Consider the following 18,617-nt stretch of genomic DNA (forward strand, 5'->3'; position numbering starts at 1 on the left):
TTAATAATAAAACAATTTATTTATTTTTTATATAAATATTTTCTCTTTGTTAATCTACCATCTGCACCACAAGAATATAAATTGTTATTTTCAATTTTAACTTGAATAACACCATATGTACTAACTAAACTCTTGAATACACTTGTGGGACCAACAAATGTTTGTTTTTTGTGTGCATCTTCTATGGTGTCGAGACAGGTCATCGAGGGAAGTGACCATGTCTTTATGTTTCCGTCGCTTGAACCCGATACAACAAAGTCTTCGGTTGGGTCGAGTGCTAACGATTTAGTATTCAAAGAATGACCTTTAAAGTTATCGAGTGTCTTGTTGGTACGGATATCGTAGATGGTGAGCGAACCCTTCTTACCACCGACAATAACGGTTTGGTTCTTTGGCGAGTAGGTTATCGAGGATGCTCCACTCTCTTGATCGATGTAAGACGCTACCAGAGATTTGTGTGGTGGTAACAAGACATCCCAAAGACAAACGTCCTTCTTTGAATCGACAGAGATACCTGCTGTTGCCAACAGACTACCGGCATTCAAGAATGTGAAATCCAAACACTGTTTCGAGTGTGCCTGTAGTGTGTAGAAAGGATTGAGTGTATTCTCCTGTGCAGAGAATTGCCACAACATAATGTTACCGGCCATATCACATGCACCAAACTTGGAACCACTTTGATTAAATTTACACTTTACAATTCTTGGTTTAGTCGGGAGTTGATAGGCAGCCAATGCCTCTGGTATTCCAAACTGCCACAAACAAACACTTCCATCGATACCTCCAGAGAGATAGTATGGCGAATCCGGATGAGACTCTAGACACTGTACAATGATATTGTGATCGACCTGCTTAGAGTTGGAGAATGGGTTCTTAAAGACACCAGATTTGTTTTTGAATTTGAGAGTCGAGATTGACTTGGAGGAGATACGCAGCTTCTTTGTCATGGTTGGTGAGAGGAAGGTGTCGGCACCACCAACCGAATCCATATCAAAGTCGTCACGCGATGATTCATGTGATTGCTTGAGATCGATCTCACGTATTCCTCTGGTGGTGGCAACGGCAACCACCTGAATCTCTGGTGCACTGGTATCCACACAGAATGATTGTAGTAAATCACTGTCCTTGTAGAGTTCAACGACGTCTTCATACTTGATACGCTTTCCACTTGCAGCTTGTCCAGATTGCTTCATTGCATCGCTTGAACGTTGATCCTCTGGTATCAGCTTGAACGAGAGTAGCTCTAGCAACTCATTGTCCTTGACCATCGAACTCCAAAGTTCGACATGATTTTCAGTGTTGAAATCTCTGAATTTCTTGACCAACTTCAAGAGGTTAGGACCAGCTTCTTGGTTTGGTTTCTTGTAGAAGAGTTCAAAGATCTGATGTGGAGCGGTGAGGAATTTGTTCTGAATGGAAACAAACCAATAATGAATTCTCTGATGAATGATATCATAGACTTGATGATACTCTAAAGTATTAATAATTAAATCATACATCTTTTTGAATTTTCTTAAACAGAATAAATCAAATATCTTTTGTAAACATTTCTTAACCTATAGATTTTAAAATTAAAATAATTAGATTATTTGTAAATAAATTATTATTATATTTTAATATTACCAATAATTCTTCAGCTAATTTCTGTTTATCTTTATAGAGATCATCATCTTCATCATCTTCTTCCTCATCATTTTCATCCATGATTGGATTATCACTGTATTGATTCTTTAACTTTCGAACATTTGCTATTAATTCAGGTAATCCTTTTTCTTGGAAAATTAAAATTAATATATCGAATCTTGATCTACCCCAACTTGATAAGAATAACATAATCTAAATAAAATAAAATATTTGTTAGAAAGATAGTACTATTTTTAATAATTTATAAATTAAATACATACATATATTGTGAATATAACTACACTAGTTTGTTGAATATCTTCTAGACATGAATATAACTCTAATGATAACTTGATCAAGTATTCCGATTGTTGTTGACTTTGAATGTAATCACTGGTTTTGAATATCGATTTCAAAATGTTGTGACAAGTGGTATCCAAGAAATGATTTGGATTCTTTCCAATCAAAGAAGTGAGATGTACGACTTGCTTATAGTACTGACGATTCGAGCAATAGTGAATAAGTCGATCGATTATCAATGTTCGGTCAAGTCGGTATTTCTCAGAGAGAAGGTTTAGATTATGGTCGAATATCGATTGATTCTCCTTCCATGTGTTTGATTCGATGAATGCTACGATATCGTGTATCAGAAGCTGTAGGACAATCTTGGCTTTCAATTCAATGTCGATCATCGGATAGAGTGAGATCTTCTCACGGTCGTGCTTCATCAACTTTCGCGATGACAGCAACTCTTGGTCGTTGACAACGATGTTTGGAGTCGGCACGGTTGGTTCACCAAAGTCCAATCCCATGTAGGAACTGGCGGTGGTTGTAGGTGGAGCACCAAAGTCAAGACCCATATCGTTCGACTTGACATAGGAGTTGGAGGTCGATCCGAAATCCAATCCCATATCATAATTTGAAGAGGAATAGTTGGAACTAGAGGTTGGAGCACCAAAGTCAAGACCCATATCATTGGATTTCACGTAGGAACTAGAGGTCGTTCCAAAGTCTAATCCCATATCATAGTTTGACGATGTATTGAAATAGGAACTAGAAGTAGATCCACCACCGAAATCCAAACCAAGATCGTTTGATACTCTTGATGTAGAGGTACCACCGAAATCCAAACCAAGATCGTCGGCTGTCATTGGCTTTGGTGTGTTTTGTTCCTCGAGTTTCGGTGATTCGTCGATGATGGTCGGAGCAACCAATGTAGGATGTGTTGCTTCGAGATCTTCGATATTCTCCAGTGCCAAATAGGAACAACCGCTGTTTAGATAGGAGTAAGTACTGCTTCTGAGGAACGGTGCATCCTTTTTCTTCTCGTCAGAGACCTGTTTGAGAAGTACATGATTCTTTAGGAATCTAAAGAAATATAATACGGAAGGACCCATCTCTGACACTTTGAGATGTGCAGAGATGTCGTTGTTGTTCATCGATTTCGTTTGTGACGGTACGTTACTCATTGGTTTTGGACTGGTGGTGTGTGTTAGCGATGAACGTGAACTATTAAGAGAGATAGCAGGTGAATGTGTTTGGTGTTCGTCCAACTTTTTGCGAGTATCATCGATGATGGTCGATGGCAACAGTACTTTGAGTGAATCTTCATATTTCTTGCTGAGCCAATTGGCAATGGAGAGAAGACAACGGTCATCTGTCTTTTTGGCGTGTGGAATGACGTGATCCTGGAGAATCATTTGTGATGTTGCTCCACCGTCACCTTCAAAGAGACGGGCAATCACATAGGCAAGTTGGAAGTCACCTTTGACCTGAAGAATCAAGTTGATCGCCTGTTTCAAATCACCGGCCAACAAGAACATCGATGCTGCCAAATCGTATTTATGCTTGGACTGCAAGAGGAAAGCGCTTTTCGCGGCAGAATTGATACACTTTTGTTGAGTGAAATCCTGAGAGAGGAACTCTACGTGCTTGACATTCTTGGAGGCTTTGTGTAGTGCAATGAGGGATCCACGCTTATTCAATGCGATATAGTAGAGTGCACAATCACTTGGCTCTTTGTTGATCAAGTAGGTTGTCTTGGCAAGCTTCTCAATGGTGGTACGCAAGGTGTTTGGTGACTTGATCCACAGACCAGCACCAAGTTGTTTGAGATCCTCCCAGAGTGGTTCGGATGGGAAACAATTTTGAAGAATAGTTTCCTGTGCCTCGGAATGAAGTGCCCAGAGCAGATCGGTGGCGGAAAGCGAGGTGGGACGCTCCTGAGGATTGAGCGAACGTCTCAAGAACTGGAAGATCTTTACCACCAAAAGGAATCTCGATCCATTCTCGTCGAGACCACCACGCATCTCACCGATTTGTCCATAGGTATCGGCAAGTGCCAACAATTGGATTTGCTCGCTATTCAACAAACCAGCCAATTTAACGTGCGATAGGATTTCGTTCAACTGAGCCGCTTGTTTCTTTGTAAAGATATTGGTGTCGTCTTTCATCGTGAATTGATCTTCTTCATCGCTATCGTTGTCACGTGCAAAGTATTTACTGTTGATCGCATCGATATCGTCTTCTGTTCCTGCTTTCTTGTCGGTCGTTTCCACCATGTCGTCGGAGATCAACTCCTCCAACTTCATATATGGCAGATGGATTGGATGTGTTGGGAATTCGGGTAAGTCATCGTCGTCGATCGGGAAGCGATTAATGAGATATGCCGATATATATTTCAGAATCTTTTCAACCTTTTCAAATTTACCGGCCATCATATACTCTGTGAGCAACTTTGGGTGGTAATAGGAGAGTGAACGATTCAAAATCGAGTGTTGGTGGTATGTTGTTTCCAGATTGGAATTGGTACCATCGAGAAGTGAAATTAGGTTCTGATTTGGACGCATCCATTTGGTGAAGACCAACATCTGATTGCCACTGGTAACAAACAACTCCAAGTCTTTGCCCCACTCTATGTTCTGAGCTGGCGAAGTCAAGTCGGTATAACGGTGAGTCTCAATCCATGAGCTCTTGTACGATCCAATGGTTCTATCGACTGGCTTTCTGAGTACGCGAATCTGACTGCCGAATCCAACGGCAAGACTAGCTGCACCGTCTTCGAAATAGGTGAAGCTGAAACAACATTGATTACCGGTGGAATCTTCATCGTTTGGAATCTCCATTGTCGAATTGATATTTGGTGAAACAACAGTGGAAATGGAACCAGACTGCTCGGAATGATCTCCCAACTTTATGGTTTCCTCCAGTTGAAGTTTGGGTGTGTTGGATTCAAGCTCCCAGATGTGAATCTCGGGGTTGGGTGAAGTGGTGAATGGAGTCGAAGCAAAGCGACCGAAATACGCTGGTTTAACAGCTACCACTGGATGCTGATACGCTGAATAACTACAGGTTTCAGTTAGACGCCATATTGGATTGAGAGAATCAGCTGTGGAAGTATCCTCTGGATTGGTGTGTGGAGTCAAAGACCAAACAGTAATATTACCACTGATACTACCGGTAATACAAATGGGATGAGATAATATATTTTCAAAAGAGAACTTTGATTTGGTCGATGACGATGAGAAAGTATCGCTATTGGCAGTTTCAGAGGTGGTGGTGGCGGTTGGTGTTGCTGATTGATCTGGTAACATTCCTTCGTAGAGTGATTTCGTTGATATACCATTGGAGATACCTTTTGGTGCTGCACAGATACAAGAGATACGAGATTCACTATCCAACTCTTTGACAGCAAGTAGTTTCGATGAGATCAGCGATGGTGGTGTAGATGAGGATGTCGAGTGTTGAAGTAAACCACCCTGACTGGCTGGAATGACAGTAGCCGAAGAATACAAATCCTTGTTCCATTCTTTGGTTGAAGCGGAAAGTACTGAAGCAGGTGTACTAGTAGTAGCGACATTCGTATTGGCATTGGTTGTAGCAGTTGTAGCAGTAGTGGCAGCAGCAACAGCAGCAGTTGGATTGGTGTTGGCAACATGTCCATTGGAAGTGGATATTGGAATGACACCATTCAACTGTTGATCAAGGTTACGCTGTTGTTGAAGTGTTGACTTTTCAATGGAAACACCCCAAACATAGATACGATGACCATCTTTACTGAGTCCAACAATGAAATATTGGTGCAGTGGCAACATTTCCTTTGGATATACGTGTTTCTGTGGTTCGATGACATGTACCTCTTCGATCCAATCGTCGGCACCCTCAAAGCTAGACTGATCGATGACACCAATCGGCAGCTTTAACAAACGATGATTATGCTCGTGACTATCCATCTGGTAGACGAGAATACCTTCTTTACTTGCACTGAACAAGTAATTGTGTGTCGGTGACCAAGCCAGAGAATTAACATTGCCACCAACCGATCCTGCATCTATCAAACGATAAGGACACTGTATTCTACTGGAATCCGACCAACTATGCCACAATATAATACTATTGTTTCGATCGATCGATGATAAATATGGTGATGAATTTGAAACACTAAGTTTCTTTATCGTTGATTTATGTCCAAAACATCTTGATGTATGTGACGTATTGGTGCTATAACAATTATAAACATGAATATTAATTATTTAAACATTTCAATTGTTAATACATATATAAATGATTATATTTACATTTGAGTTTGATTTTGATTTTGAATAAAGAATTTTCTACAGGATATGGCACCGGATACAGAATTGACACAGATGGTAATGGTGGAAGGAGTGTTGTCAGTGATTGAATTTGGTTGGTATAATGCAAAGATTCTGTTGGGTCCAACTTCTTGTGGTGATAGAATCTGTGCTTTAATGGATAGTGAAATAGACGATGTCTGTTTACTCGATGAATTATCGGTTCTCAACTTCCAAAGAACCAGTGTTCCATCAGCTTTGATTCCCAATATCCAATCGACAACCGGTTTCGACTTGGCCAACTGAGCGATCGCTTTCTGTCTCAACATGATAGGTGTTTTCATATTACTCAGTTCAACATTATCGATATCGTTATGACCGTCTACATTATTATTATTATCTGTTTTACTTGTTCCACTCTCTTGATTACTACCATTACTATTATTGCTATTGCTATTGCTATTGTTATTATTATTTATATCTCTTTGTGGAGATAGTGAAAATATCCAATCTACAGTTTCGGCACCTGCTGGAATAATATTGGATACGTTGAACTGCAGTCTACGAGACTGTTGTAATGACTGTTGCCAGAGTCTGATGACTCCGTCCTTGCAGTTGGTTAGTAGTATATGATGATGAGAAGCGGCACTCGCTCTTACACGCCACGATATCCAAGAGATTGCACGTGGATGCGGAAGATAAATAAATCCATAGGAATCACTCTCTATTTTCTTAGTCTTTTTGCTTGCTAAACTACCAACGCCACCTCCAATCATTGGTGAAGATATCAATGGTGAAGATATACTAGCATTCATTTGAATAGTTGGTTGTTGCTGTTGTTGCTGTTGTTGATCATCATCCATTTCAACTGCAGTCGATTTCTTTAATGTGTATTTAGGTTCTTTACTGGTCAACTTGTTGAATTCATCTTTGAAGAATCCTTTGGTGCGAACTGGCTGTGCGTGGAGCGCTGCATTGGCTGCGGCGGCTGCTGCTGCTGCTGCGACTGCCGCTGCAGATTCTTCGTCGGATGCACGCGTTTTTATCTTTGGCTGGATATACCAGACCTTGAGCATACGGTCACACTTTCCGGCGGTGGCAAACATCGAACCGTCCGGTGCAGCCGCCACATAGTAGATCGGTTGCGAACAGTCCGCTCGCCATGTAACATAGGCCTGCTTTCTAAATAGCTTTTGCTCACGAGCATCGACACGCATTGCATCGTTAGCACTTCTAGTGGTATAGCTAGTAGATTGATGCTGTTGATCCTGTAACTTTTGCAACGAGTAACTCTTCATGATCTGTTCGAATTCCAACTTCCAAATCGCCAGAAACTCTCCACCCACTATAAAACTAGTTGCGCTCAACCAACATATTGTATTTATATCAAATAGATTAGGTATTACCAATAATCTTTCCCATTTATTATTATCCTAATAAATAATAATAATAATAATAACAATAGTTTTATATTAATATTGTATTGATGTATGTATTGTTTGTTTGTATGTTTTGTATATATATATATATATTTACAATTCTTTTATATAGATAAATCTCTTTTGATGATGCAGTTAATAGTAAAGAATCACCAGTACGAAATACAACACAGTTTACATCTTGTTTGTGACCGGTCAATACTTGTAGTACGTTGAGCGAACCACCTCTTAGGATGTAGACGTTTCTACCAGATGAATATGCAAAATAGATCTCATCATTGAGATGTGTACATGAGAATGTATTTGGATTTGGATTCGCTGCTCCAGTCACTATTTGACTTGGAATCATAGTGAATCTTTTGAATTCTATCTAGAAAATGCAATTGCTTCTTATTCTACTTTTTAATAAAAAACAAAATAATTAATAAATATACTCTTTTTTTTTTTTTGTTTGTTAACAAAGACAAAACAACTTTAACTAAATTTCTATTTCTATTATTATTATTTACTACTATTGATAGTAAAAATGTAAACAAAATATATTAATTAAATGAAAAAAAATAATAAAAAAACAAAAAGCCTGTTTCAGATTTTTTTAATTTTTTTTAAATATTGTTATAAAATTTTTTGTTCAGTGAATGCCACTTACTACTTAATATTATTTGTAATGACGACTTATATAGATTACGGCTGATATTCATTAGTATTGAACTCAAATTATTAAGCTAACCCAATGATTATCTAACCTGGTCAACTTTATCTGTTTGAATAAATTTAATGTTTTTCTGTGAACCTCAAGTTCCCAGGCCAAAAATTATATAAAAACAAAGATTTTTTTCAATTGAATTTTCATTTTTTTTAAGTGTATCAAACAATTAACAATAAATTCATTATATATATATTAAATAATTCTTTTTTAAAAAAATTAAACTATTAGTTATATATCTAGAGTATAATTTGATTATATAAATATATGATACAATATTGAGGGTGAAATATTCATGCGCATTCAGGAACACAAAATTGTTATTTTTTAAATTCAATACTAAAAGTAAAAATATAAGAATTTTTAAACAATATTTTATTGATTATTAAGTTAAAGAAAAAAACCAATGCAACTATTGATGTTGGTTTAAAATATTAAATTGAGGAAAAACTTAGAAAAGCTTTTTAAATCATATTTATCTAGAAAAAAACTGATTTTATTAATGCAAAATTAATCTAGATTTTTAAATTAAATTACCTACATTTTTTTTTTCATAATTGATGAGTGTATAACTTCCAGCTATATAAGGACTCAATACTACTTTTCCAGATACATCGTTCTTTCTTTTTAAATCGAAAGAAACCAACTTTAGAGAATCTTTGATTTTCAAAGAATCTATACCTTGGTCGGCAATAAGAACTGGATCATCATCCGAATCGTCCCAATAGATCCTAACTATTATATTGTAAATGTTTAAAACTAAGAATAAAATTAAAATAAAAGAGTTCTAAACATACCACTGGGCTCTCTAATATAAATGTGTTTAGTTCTATCGGTGATAACTTGATATCCATTTAAGAGTTTACCACCTTGGTCTGTAAATTCGATAACCGAATTTGAAATATGATGAGGAAGAATCTTTTTAATTATTTTATACTTTAACCAATTATACTCCACTCCAGTGGGAACATTATCTAGTACAAAAACAGAATGGTTGTAATGAATATTTATATTCATTTTGAGAATTAAAATAAAATAATTTACATAATTGTAAATAGAGGCCTCCTATTTATAAAAAAAAAAAAAAATAAAGTAGGAACCACACTATTTTAACAAAAGTCATTTGAATGTTTGCCTTTATTTTTGATATTGAAACTTCTCTAAAAAGATGATTAATTTACAGATAATAAATAAATTTGTTAAAAAATCTTTTTTATTTAAATAATGTTTTTCTACTTTTTATTGAAATGTTGAAGTATTCTCTGAGGATGGTTTTAGTCTTGTTTTGAAAAAGTGCTGGAGTTTCTTCAGTATCTTTACAAAAGACACAAACAATAAAATTTAAGATGTTCAATATATAAGTAATAAAAAATGAACTTACTGCTGGGTTCAAAAAAATAAATATTTTTATTTAGACAGTGAGTTCTATCCAAATCATCATTTGGGTCTGAAAAAAATAATAATAGAATTTGGATGGTGATATAAAATATTTTTAATTATTTTTTTTTCTCAACAAGTGTACTCTACACCAATAGGAACTTTATCAATTGTATATACTAAATTATTATAATGAATATTTATATTCATTTTGAGAATTAAAATAAAATAAAATACTTAAGTTTGCGGACCAGATTATCGTGTTGGAAAATAAAAAAATATAAAATAAATCAAACATTTTTATTATTAATAGATGATGTCATGACATTCTATATAAGGTTTTTTACTCATATAAATTACTTCTAGACATATTATTATATTTATTAATTGATTATCTTCTAACCAGACAATGACATACACAAAAATAAATATCTAATAAAATATTTCAATTGAATTATAGATGCTTTGTTATCACCAATCACTAAAAACGATCTATCTGATAATCTTCTTAATTCGTTGGCTCTCCCATTGAAACAGATATTGACTGTTGTAATCGATTTCGGAATCATTGTAATATTCTGTATATCACAGAAATCAGAGACATTCAGCTCTATCCGCTTTACGGTTGGTGGCCAACAATTCTGTGGAATCGTACCAGCTATGATTGTTTCGAGTGAATTTGGTAATTTCGTTACTGATAGTATTGAAGAATTCCGTAGATGGATGGTTTTGAGTCTTGTTTTTTCTAATCCTTTGATCTCGCTATTTGCACTACTTGTTTGCAAAAACTCTAACCCCTCAGGAAATACCAATTGGTTTTGACTGTATTTCATTATGTGGTATGGTAGGAATAGGCTCTTGAGATTCGGTGGAAACTTGGCTACTGTGTGTTCATACAACGCTGATACATTGAGATGTAGCGTTTCCAAATATTCAAGTGAAGCCAACGGTTCTTTTTGGAACTCGACAAAACCCTGTAGATTTAGATATTTAACAGCGGAAGGAATCATTGCTCGGCAGATTGTGAGATACGAGTGTCTGCACTCGATCGTCAGCTGAGTAACGCTCTCTGGAATATCGCCAACTTGAAACCGAAAATTCCTAATGACTGTCAAAGTGAGTGTGTGTATTGGTGATTGGCTATGGATGCTTTTCAATAGGTTCGATGGTATACTGACGATCTTAAGAGTCGATGGAAGTTGTCTTGTCTCCAAGAGATGGAAACTGCCTTTGAGTAGGTGAAGCTCTTCAAGATTGGGCGGAAGTGAATCGATATCGATTGGTAGAGACGCTTCTGTATTGATACATAGATATTTAAGAGATCGAGGTAACAAAGGTATATCTTTACTTGACAATACTCTAACTTTCAACCTTTCCAATCCAATCGGTAACATATCTACATTGATTTGAGATTCAGTTATTATCTCCTTGATGCTCGATGGGTACGGACATTGAATGCTCTGGGTTGTAGAAGTAATCTCTATTGAGGTGATATTCGATTTAGCTATTTTTGTCAACCATTTTTGACAATCACTAAAGAACTGACTGACCTCTGTTGCTATAATTAATTTGTTAAAATGTAGTGGTATTTCATCAAGCACTTGAAAACTATCTATTGATTTGTAAATGAATGTTTGTTTGTTTGTTAAGAAAAGTATTATATATAGTTATTTAATTATGATAATATACCTATATCCATGCTACAACTATATCTGTTAATCTCATAAATAGGTGAAAAGCTATTGACTATGAGAGTGTAATCTGTTTTTCGATCGAATGAATCATAATATATATCTTTGAATGATCTCAATGTGAAGAAGCTATTCGTATCAAAAGTGACACTATTTGATAGTACAAAGTTCTCACAGTTGAATGTCAGATACTTATGACGATTATCAAACCATCTCTTACAAACTAAACTAAAACAAATGATATCTATATCATTGTCCAACTGCTTTACAATTCTATTTAACAATATAAATGGTAGATTTATAAATAAATGATTATTTAGATTTACTTGTTGATTATTATTATTGACTTTTACTTGATTTGAAGTTGTGAATAGTGTTTTTAGAGCATTGATGATCGACATTAAACAAACACTAAAAAATAATAATACACTGTGGACGGTTTTGAAAAATTTGTGCAAAATCGAATTTGTTTAAAACAATCAAGATCCTTTCTTTTTGGGAATTTAAAATATGTTTCTTCCTCTATTTTTATTTTCCATAGAAATAATTTTCATAATTTTTAGTATTTAGGAATGTTGCTTTGAGGAAAAACTCATTGATTCCTAGCAATAAAAAAGATTGATCTGATAGTCTTCTGACCAAGAATTTCATTCCAAGTCCTTGTGTTTGTCTGATTGTGATTGATGTTATTGACTTTGGGATGTTTAGAAATTTCAAATGATTATTACCTTCGGATTTTGAGGTGACCAATATCGATTTAACTGATGGTGGCCACATATCTGGAGGCATCATTAAATGACGTTCTTTGAAATCTATTGTTTCTACTGATTTAGGAATTCTTGAATGTGATATATCTGTATATTGTCCAATACATAGTGTTTTGAGTGAATCTTTTGGAGCTCCCTTGATTGACAAATACGCCCCACCAACATCCAAATACTCCAATGATCTAGGTAGAATCTTGCAATTGGTCATTTTGAAAAAATAGTTTGGAAGACAAAGTTTCTTGATTTTGGAGGGCAATGGTTGGAAATTGGTGCCAATGTCTGTCAACAAACCAGAGATATCCAAAGTTTCCAATTGTTCCAATTGTGAAAAAGTGTATTGGTCAAATGTCACTTTATCTCTCAACTTTAAATACTTTAGGTTGGGTGGGAGATTTTCTCTGCGAATGGTTATAGAGTAGGCACTAGATATAGTTAAATGAGTGACACTCTCTGGAATACCACATTGGAAATCAACGGAGGCACTATCGTTGACACAGAGATTGAGAGTGTGAAGTGCTGTCAGATATTGGAAATCCTTTACTTGGAAAACAGTTACATCGAGAACCTTCAAACTAGATGGATACCGCTTGGTCTCTGGTTCTTCTGTGTTTGGGATACTATATGACAGATCCTCGAGAAATGGTGGTAATGCTTCTAAATCAATCGATACCTGACTACCTACAAACTTTAGTGACTTTAAAGACCGAGGTAAAAGAGACACATCAAAGCTAAATGAAAATGTTTGAATTTCCAACTTTTCCAATTCTGGAGGTAGTAAATTTGGTTTGAAAGGACAGAATAAATGGATCTCTTTGATGTTGGATGGAAATCTAATGCTATTGAATTCAGATTCAATTGGACAATGTTGTGATTGCGTTAAATTTATACAATAAACATTCGATTGACTGAGTTTTTCAATAAAGTTTGCATCGATCTCCCAAGTTGTGAAATAAATATTTATAATTGACTCTGGAATATCATTTTCTAAATTTAAAATTTAAATATGAAGTTAATAAAAATAAATTTTAAATATGAATGAAAATACATACCAATAGTTAGAATATAATCATAACATAATAAAAATGATTTAGCTTGTTGAATCTCATTGTTGGAGGTGATTACTAAAGTGCAGTTTGATTTATGGTCAAGAGATCGATGAAATATATCTCTATAGGAATTAAGAGTAAAGTCTCTTTCATTATTTAAGCAATCTCTATTTAATTGCATCAAGTCTTTGCAATTGAACGAGAGATAACTATGACGATTATCAAACCATCTCTTACAAACTAAACTGAAACAAATGATATCAAGATTATCATCAAGCTCTTTTATTATTTTTGCTAACAATATAAATGGTAATTTTACTAGTAAATGGTTATCGTTTTGGTTAGAAACTATTTTTGACATATTTTAATAAATTAAAGTTAAAAAAAAACGAAATATATGAAGATCTCACCATCTCCTTATTGAGCTTATTAACCTCTGTATTCATTTCTTTTTTTCATATGATTAATTTAATTAATTTTGGTGGGAAATAAAAAACACACAACTGTAGTTTGTTTTTTAAATTAATTATTGTTTTTTTGAATAATACTTATAAGACACATACCATATCAAAAAAAAAATATAAAAATATTTTCAGTATAACCTCTTTGGTGTTAAAATAAATGAAATTTTTATATGTATCTTTAATTTTTGATGTTCAGTTTTTATCGAACTGGTTTTTATTTAAAAAAAAAAAATGATTAAAAAATTCCGATGAAATTCGGGACAATATAATTGGCCAAAAATCATTAAAGTTTCTCCACAAACAAATAACCGACATTGATTTTAAATTTTTATATTGTTTCATGATTTCTTACCTTTTTTAAAAATATCTTTTTAAATTATCAATTGTTTTTGATTAAAATGTAATGTTGCAACAATTGAAACATTAAAAATTTGTAAAATACAGTTTTAGTTTAAAAAAAAATCTTTACAAATAACAGATAAAAAATATGTATAAAAATAATTATTATTATTATTTGTTATTACTTATATTTGTGGCTGGTTGTTTTGTAGTTGATGCTAAATCTCTTGATAGTGTGGAGACTGTCGCTGCTAAATTTGGAGTACCTCTGAATGTTAGCTATGATCACAGATCTTTGATAATCAATGGCGAGAGAAAGTTGTTGCTCAGTGCATCGATTCACTATCCACGTGCTACACCATCGATGTGGCGACCAGTCCTAGAGGCAACCAAGGCAGCCGGTATCGATCTAATTGAAACCTATACTTTCTGGAATTTACACGAACCAACTCCTGGAACCTACAACTTTGAAGGCAATGCAAATGTCACTGCTTTCCTTGATATCTGCGCAGAGCTAGGTCTGTATGTCACCGTTCGTTTTGGTCCCTATGTGTGTGCTGAATGGAACTACGGTGGTTTCCCTTTCTGGTTGAAGGAAATCGATGGAATCGTTTTCAGAGACTACAACCAGCCGTTCATGGATCAAATGAGTAACTGGATGACCTACATTGTCAACTATCTCAGACCATATTATGCATCGAACGGTGGTCCCATTATTTTGGCACAAGTCGAGAATGAGTATGGTTGGTTGGAGGCTGCCTATGGTGCCAGTGGAACCAAGTATGCGTTGTGGGCTGCTCAATTTGCCAACTCACTCGACATTGGTATTCCCTGGATCATGTGCTCTCAGGATGACATTGCCACTGTCATTAATACTTGCAATGGTTTCTACTGTCACGATTGGATTGACGTACACTGGACAGCCTATCCAAATCAACCGGCATTCTGGACTGAGAACTGGCCAGGTTGGTTCCAGAATTGGGAAGGAGGTGTTCCACATAGACCAGTTCAGGATGTGTTGTACTCTGTTGCCAGATGGATTGCCTACGGTGGTTCAATGATGAACTACTACATGTGGTTCGGTGGAACCACTTTTGGTCGTTGGACAGGTGGTCCTTTCATTACGACATCGTACGACTATGACGGTGCCATCGATGAATATGGATATCCATACGAACCGAAATACAGTCAGAGTCTTGAATTCCATACTATCATTCATGCCTATGAGCATATCATCCTCTCAATGAACCCACCAAAACCAATTCTATTGGGTGAGAATGTTGAAATCTCACATTTCTACTCTGTGGAGACCGGTGAATCATTCTCTTTCCTTGCCAACTTTGGTGCAACCGGTGTTCAAACCGTCCAATGGAATGGCATTACCTTTAAAGTTCAACCATGGTCAGTTCAACTACTTTACAACAACGTATCGATCTTTGACACATCCGCAACACCAATTGGCTCACCCGTTCCCAAACAATTCACACCAATCAAATCATTTGAAAACATCGGTCAATGGTCAGAGAGTTTCGATTTGACATTTACCAACTACTCAGAAACACCGATGGAACAACTTTCATTGACACGCGACCAAACCGACTATCTCTGGTATGTAACCAAGATCGAAGTGAACAGAGTAGGTGCACAACTCTCACTTCCCAACATCTCTGATATGGTACATGTTTTCGTTGATAATCAATACATTGCCACTGGAAGAGGTCCAACCAATATCACTTTGAACTCTACCATTGGTGTAGGTGGTCATACTCTGCAAGTGTTACATACCAAGGTTGGATTGGTCAACTATGCTGAACACATGGAAGCAACAGTAGCTGGTATCTTTGAGCCTGTCACTCTTGACTCTGTCGATATCTCATCGAATGGATGGTCAATGAAACCTTTTGTTCAAGGTGAAACACTCCAACTCTACAATCCAAATCACTCTGGATCTGTTCAATGGACTAATGTTACCGGCAACCCACCTCTAACCTGGTATAAATTTAACTTTAACTTGGAATTGTCATCGAATATGTCATTGGCATTAGATATGCTTGGGTATGTAACTAACTATAAACTATAAGATGACAAGGTGTTTGATTTATCTAACATAATATATTATTTTTTTTTTAATCAAAAACATAGTATGACAAAAGGAATGATATTCGTTAATGGTTACAATATTGGTCGTTATTGGTTGGCTCTTGCTTATGGTTGTAATCCATGTACATACCAGGGAGGTTACAGTCCAAGCATGTGTCAATTAGGTTGCGGTGAACCAAGTCAACAATATTATCATGTACCTACCGATTGGTTAATGAATGGTGAAAATGAAATTGTAATATTCGAAGAAGTATATGGTAATCCAGAAGCTATAACATTAGTACAAAGAGTAATACCCTATACAAATGACTGTTATTAATAAAAGTAAATAAGTAAATAAATAAGTACATAAAAAAAAAATAAATAAATAAATTTAGTAGTCAACCTATAATAGTTAATATAGATTTTGTTTAGATTTGAAATAAATCAACTTTACATATATATATATAAATAGTTAGATATAAAATATATATATGTTTATCTTTTGTACTTTTTCTTTTTCTTTTTTTTTTATATATATAAATGATAAATGATTATAAAAAGAAAAAAAAAAAGAATTTATTCTATATTATATATTCTAATCTATTAAATCTATTATATTCTATTCTATTCTATTACAATAGGATTTGCTTCCGTACCTCCTATCATTGTATGATACAATAGTGGTTGATAAGACCGAGATCTCTTATAATCTTGTTGTTGTTGTAAAGGTGGTTGGTATGCTATCAGTTTACGTTTGGTGGTGTAGAGCAAAGGTGATGAGTAGTCAGAGTTGAAGCTGCTAACTGGCGAAGATGAAGAATCAGAGTAGTAAGAGCTACCACTGCTACTACTCGATGGTTCGGTACATGGTGATTGATTGTTATCACTGGGTGAAGTTTGATTACTTTGATCTAAATTAATTGAATTATTATTGCTTTGATTGTTGTTGTTGTTGTTATTACTATTTATAATGACAATATTCGAATTATTATTATTATTATTACTATTGTTATTTGTTAGAAATTGAACACTATTCTTATTAATTTGCTGTTGTTGTTGTATTGGTTGTTGCTGTTGAACTGTTTGTTGAATTGGTTGTTGTGTTGTTTGTTGTTGATTCGATGGTTGTGCAATTTGATGATTTAAATAATATTGATGAGCTATGATTCGTTTGGAGTTGGGTAGAGGCGAGTTGATCTTTGAGATTTTAGGTGGTCGCTGAATGAGCGACTGTGTGATGGATGGTGTGGGTGGAAGTGCGCATGGATACTCTTTGAACCAGGTGTGACTCAGTGCATCCTTGCATGAGATACGTCGTTTTGGGTCGAGTGTCAACATCTTGGACAGTAGATCCAGTGTAACCTCTGAGTAGGAACTGATTCTTCGGTTGTCTTTGATGTTTCGCTGCGCGTACCGACGACGCTTATACGGCTGGAATCCCGGTATCGATCGAACGCCCGGCCATATCGTCTCGGTGGGCGTTCCAAACGTGCGGAATATCAGGTCGAGCTGATTGTCCTCGTTGGTGCCGGCAAACAGGTAGTTTCCACAGAGCATCTCTGCCATGATGCAGCCGACGCTCCATATGTCGACTTCGGGGCCGTACTCTTTGACACCCATGAGCAGCTCTGGTGGCCGGTAGAACAGCGAGATCACCTGGTTGGTCAGTTGTGGATTGTCAAAGCACGTAGTGAATCCAAAGTCTGCCAGTTTCAGATTGAATCGGTTGTCGATCAGCAGATTCGATGGCTTTATATCTAGATGCATTATGCGTTTGCTATGACACTCCTCGAGACCCCTCAGCAATTGCTCTATAAAAAACTTGGTACATGTCAGTGGTAAGAAGTTCTTCTTTGGCGATATAAACTTCCACAGATCATATTCTATATATTCAAACACCAATACAAGCTTATCATCTAGGAGGAATCAGTTAGTAAAAGTGTATTTTAATGGTTGATTGATTCCGATAATTTAATAGCTAATGTGTACTTACCATTTGTATAGAAATGATCTGTTAGTTGAACTATATTTTTGCATTCTCTCAGTTTGCTTAGGTATTTAACTTCTACTGGCACACCATTTTCAGTGTTCATGATGGATATCACTTTAAGTGCAACCAATTTATTTGTCATTAGACTTATGGCTTTGTATACTTTGCTGTAATCATTATTATAATGAATAATCTGACGGTCAGTCATAATGTTGTGTGTGAAAGACTGTTCTATATTTATATTAATGATGAATACATACCCGTAGGAACCTGAGCCTATAAGCTCAATTATATGAAAAGAGTCCATTTATAATAATTTTATTATATATGTGAAGTTTTGATTTGTCTATCAATTGTGGTGTAAGTGTGAAAAGTGAAATATATATATATAAATGTTATAAATATAAAAATATATATATATAATAGGTAGGTAAACTGGTTAAACAAACAAAAAATAAATAAATAAAATTTATAATATTTAAAGTAGTTTTAACTTCAACCTTTACTATATTATAATAT

The 18,617-nt window shown here is 35.3% G+C and overlaps 4 protein-coding genes across 4 annotated transcripts; 1 reads left to right on the forward strand and 3 right to left on the reverse strand.

The window, feature by feature from the left end:
* Window positions 1-20: 20 nt before the first annotated feature.
* DG1104 (WD-40 repeat-containing protein) lies at window positions 21-11,811 on the reverse strand (the record flags this gene model as incomplete). The annotated part of the gene is made up of 14 exons (XM_020577760.1): window positions 21-1,556; window positions 1,624-1,836; window positions 1,905-6,123; window positions 6,201-6,766; window positions 6,857-7,630; window positions 7,734-8,002; window positions 8,880-9,077; window positions 9,140-9,260; window positions 9,387-9,407; window positions 9,870-9,898; window positions 10,123-10,803; window positions 11,068-11,277; window positions 11,603-11,633; window positions 11,737-11,811. The coding sequence occupies 14 exons, from the start codon at window positions 11,809-11,811 to the stop codon at window positions 21-23; spliced, it is 8,943 nt and encodes a 2,980-aa protein (XP_020432208.1).
* Window positions 11,812-11,938: 127 nt separating this feature from the next.
* Window positions 11,939-13,584, reverse strand: PPL_06911 (uncharacterized protein; the record flags this gene model as incomplete). Its single annotated transcript, XM_020577761.1, has 2 exons — window positions 11,939-13,161; window positions 13,227-13,584. The coding sequence occupies 2 exons, from the start codon at window positions 13,582-13,584 to the stop codon at window positions 11,939-11,941; spliced, it is 1,581 nt and encodes a 526-aa protein (XP_020432209.1).
* A 590-nt stretch (window positions 13,585-14,174) lies between these two features.
* Window positions 14,175-16,445, forward strand: glb2 (glycoside hydrolase family 35 protein; the record flags this gene model as incomplete). The annotated part of the gene is made up of 2 exons (XM_020577762.1): window positions 14,175-16,081; window positions 16,169-16,445. The coding sequence occupies 2 exons, from the start codon at window positions 14,175-14,177 to the stop codon at window positions 16,443-16,445; spliced, it is 2,184 nt and encodes a 727-aa protein (XP_020432210.1).
* A 54-nt stretch (window positions 16,446-16,499) lies between these two features.
* Window positions 16,500-18,405, reverse strand: PPL_06913 (uncharacterized protein; the record flags this gene model as incomplete). The annotated part of the gene is made up of 3 exons (XM_020577763.1): window positions 16,500-16,511; window positions 16,745-17,268; window positions 18,102-18,405. The coding sequence occupies 3 exons, from the start codon at window positions 18,403-18,405 to the stop codon at window positions 16,500-16,502; spliced, it is 840 nt and encodes a 279-aa protein (XP_020432211.1).
* Between the last annotated feature and the right edge of the window lie 212 nt (window positions 18,406-18,617).

Source organism: Heterostelium album (genome assembly GCF_000004825.1).
Source record: "Heterostelium album PN500 unplaced genomic scaffold PPL_scaffold6, whole genome shotgun sequence".
In the NCBI taxonomy this organism is placed as follows: domain Eukaryota; phylum Evosea; class Eumycetozoa; order Acytosteliales; family Acytosteliaceae; genus Heterostelium; species Heterostelium album.